General features: G+C 48.2%; 1 protein-coding gene across 1 annotated transcript in view; it reads left to right on the top strand.

Annotated features, from left to right (window-relative positions):
• Window positions 1-2,500, top strand: part of nptxrb (neuronal pentraxin receptor b) — a 14,092-nt gene that overhangs the window by 7,225 nt on the left and 4,367 nt on the right. The window contains exon 3 of the mRNA XM_034532730.1: window positions 887-1,128. Coding sequence (XP_034388621.1) covers window positions 887-1,128 — 242 coding nt within the window. The remainder of the gene's footprint in view (window positions 1-886; window positions 1,129-2,500) is intronic.

The following is a 2,500-nucleotide window of genomic DNA, read 5'->3' on the forward strand; positions in this document are numbered from 1 at the left end:
CCTGTATCCTGTCCCCTGTCTCCTGTGTCCTACCTCCTGTCTCCTACCTCCTGTCCCCTGCCTCCTGCCTCTTGTCTCCTGCCTCCTGTCCCCTGTATCCTGTCCCCTGTCTCCTGTCCCCTGTATCCTGTCCCCTGTCTCCTGTCCCCTGTATCCTGTCCCCTGTCTCCTGTCCCCTGTCTCCTGTCTCCTACCTCATGTCTCCTGTCCCCTGTCTCCTACCTCCTGTCCCCTGTCTCCTGCCTCCTGTCTCCTGTCCCCTACCTCCTGTCTCCTACCTCCTGTCTCCTACCTCCTGTCCCCTGTCTCCTGCCTCCTGTTCCCTGTCTCCTGTCTCCTGCCCCCTGTATCCTGTCCCCTGTCTCCTGTGTCCTACCTCCTGTATCCTGTCCCCTGTATCCTGTCCCCTGTATCCTGTCCCCTGTCTCCTGTCTCCTGTCTCCTGTCTCCTGTCTCCTACCTCCTGTCTCCTACCTCCTGTCTCCTACCTCCTGTCCCCTGTCTCCTGCCTCCTGTTCCCTGTCTCCTGTCTCCTGTCCCCTGTCTCCTACCTCCTGTCCCCTGTCTCCTGCCTCCTGTCTCCTGTCCCCTACCTCCTGTCTCCTACCTCCTGTCTCCTACCTCCTGTCCCCTGTCTCCTGCCTCCTGTTCCCTGTCTCCTGTCTCCTGCCCCCTGTATCCTGTCCCCTGTCTCCTGTGTCCTACCTCCTGTATCCTGTCCCCTGTATCCTGTCCCCTGTATCCTGTCCCCTGTCTCCTGCCTCCTGTCTCCTGCCTCCTGTCTCCTGCCTCCTGTCTCCTGCCTCCTGCCTCCTGTCTCCTGCCTCCTGTCTCCTGCCTCCTGTCTCCTGTCTCCTGCCTCCTGCCTCCTGTCTCCTGTCTCCAGCGCTGACGGAACCGTCCTTCCCCGACGGCTTCGTCCTTTCCTTCCCCATGAGGACCAACTACATGTACGGCCTGGCGAGGAAGGAGGTCACGGAGATGTACGCCTTCACCGTGTGCGTGTGGCTGAGGGCCAAAGAGGACGGCATCGGCACCCCGTTCTCCTACTCCGTCCCGGGGCAGCCCAACGAGCTGGTGCTGCTTCAGGGAGTCCACACCCCGGTGGAGCTGCTCATCAACGACAAGGTACCGGGGAGGGTCTGCACCAACGTCTTCTGGTGGAAGTGGGCTGCCGGTTATGAACTTATGAGCTGGTTATGAACTGGTTATGAACTGGTTATGAGCTGGTTATGAGATGGCTATGAGCTGGTTATGAGCTGGTTATAAACTTGTTATGAGCTGGTTATGAGCTGGTTATGAGCTGGTTATTAACTGGTTATGAGCTGGTTATAAACTTGTTATGAGCTGGTTATGAGCTGGTTATGAGCTGGTTATTAACTGGTTATGAGCTGGTTATAAACTTGTTATGAGCTGGTTATGAGCTGGTTATGAGCTGGTTATTAACTGGTTATGAGCTGGTTATTAACTGGTTATGAGCTTGTTATGAACTTGTTATGAACTTGTTATGAACTGGTTATTTACTGGTTATGAGTTTGTTATAAACTTGTTATGAGCTGGTTATTAACTGGTTATGAGCTTGTTAAGAACTTGTTATGAACTTGTTATGAGCTTGTTATGAACTTGTTATGAGCTGGCTATTCAATTCAATTCAGTTTATTTTGTATATCCCAATATCACAAATTACAAACTCCCCTCAGAGGGCTTTACAATCTGTACACATACGACATCCCTGACCTTTGACCTCACATCGGATCAGGAACAACTCCCAAGAAACATAAAAAACCCTTTTCAGGGTAAAAAAGGAGTCACAACGACTCCGGGGAGGAAGCAGAGTTAATAAGGTGCAATGGAGAGATGTAAATTCATCCATAAGGAGAGAGAGAAGAGGAGAGAGGTGCTCAGTGTATCCTAAAACATCCCCCAGCAGCCTATTACATGCTGGTTATGAGCTGGTTATTAACTGGTTATGAGTTGGTTATGAACTGGTTATGAACTGGTTATGAGTTGGTTATTAACTGATTATGAGCTTGTTATGAACTGGTTATGAGCTGGTAATGAAATCGTTTAGAGCAATTAAAACAAGCTTGTTCTTGAGAAGGACATTTTTTTAATTGTTGCAGCATTTAATTATTGTTTTGTTCAAAATGTTGGTTAATTAGAGTTAACATTAACATTAGTTAAGTCTTATCTTGACTCATGAGTGGGGACGGGTATCGTGAGGGTTTTTATTGATATTAGTACTCTTATCAAATTCTCAAAAATTAATTAAGAAAAGAATCCACATTTCTTAATTATTCTTGTATGTAAACAAACAGTTTACATACTTTCATGAGCATCAATGATCTAAGTGATTATCTTTCATTGATTAGCCCTCATCATGTGACCATCACCACCTGTACCTGCTGCTCCACAAAGCAAAGTGGATGTTCTGCTTTTATTCTGTTGTCTCCACTCACGGCTAAAATCACATTTATTCTCCTCGCTACACAAAAGGATC

The sequence above is a fragment of the Cyclopterus lumpus genome, chromosome 1, assembly GCF_009769545.1.
Source record: "Cyclopterus lumpus isolate fCycLum1 chromosome 1, fCycLum1.pri, whole genome shotgun sequence".
Lineage (NCBI taxonomy): Eukaryota > Metazoa > Chordata > Actinopteri > Perciformes > Cyclopteridae > Cyclopterus > Cyclopterus lumpus.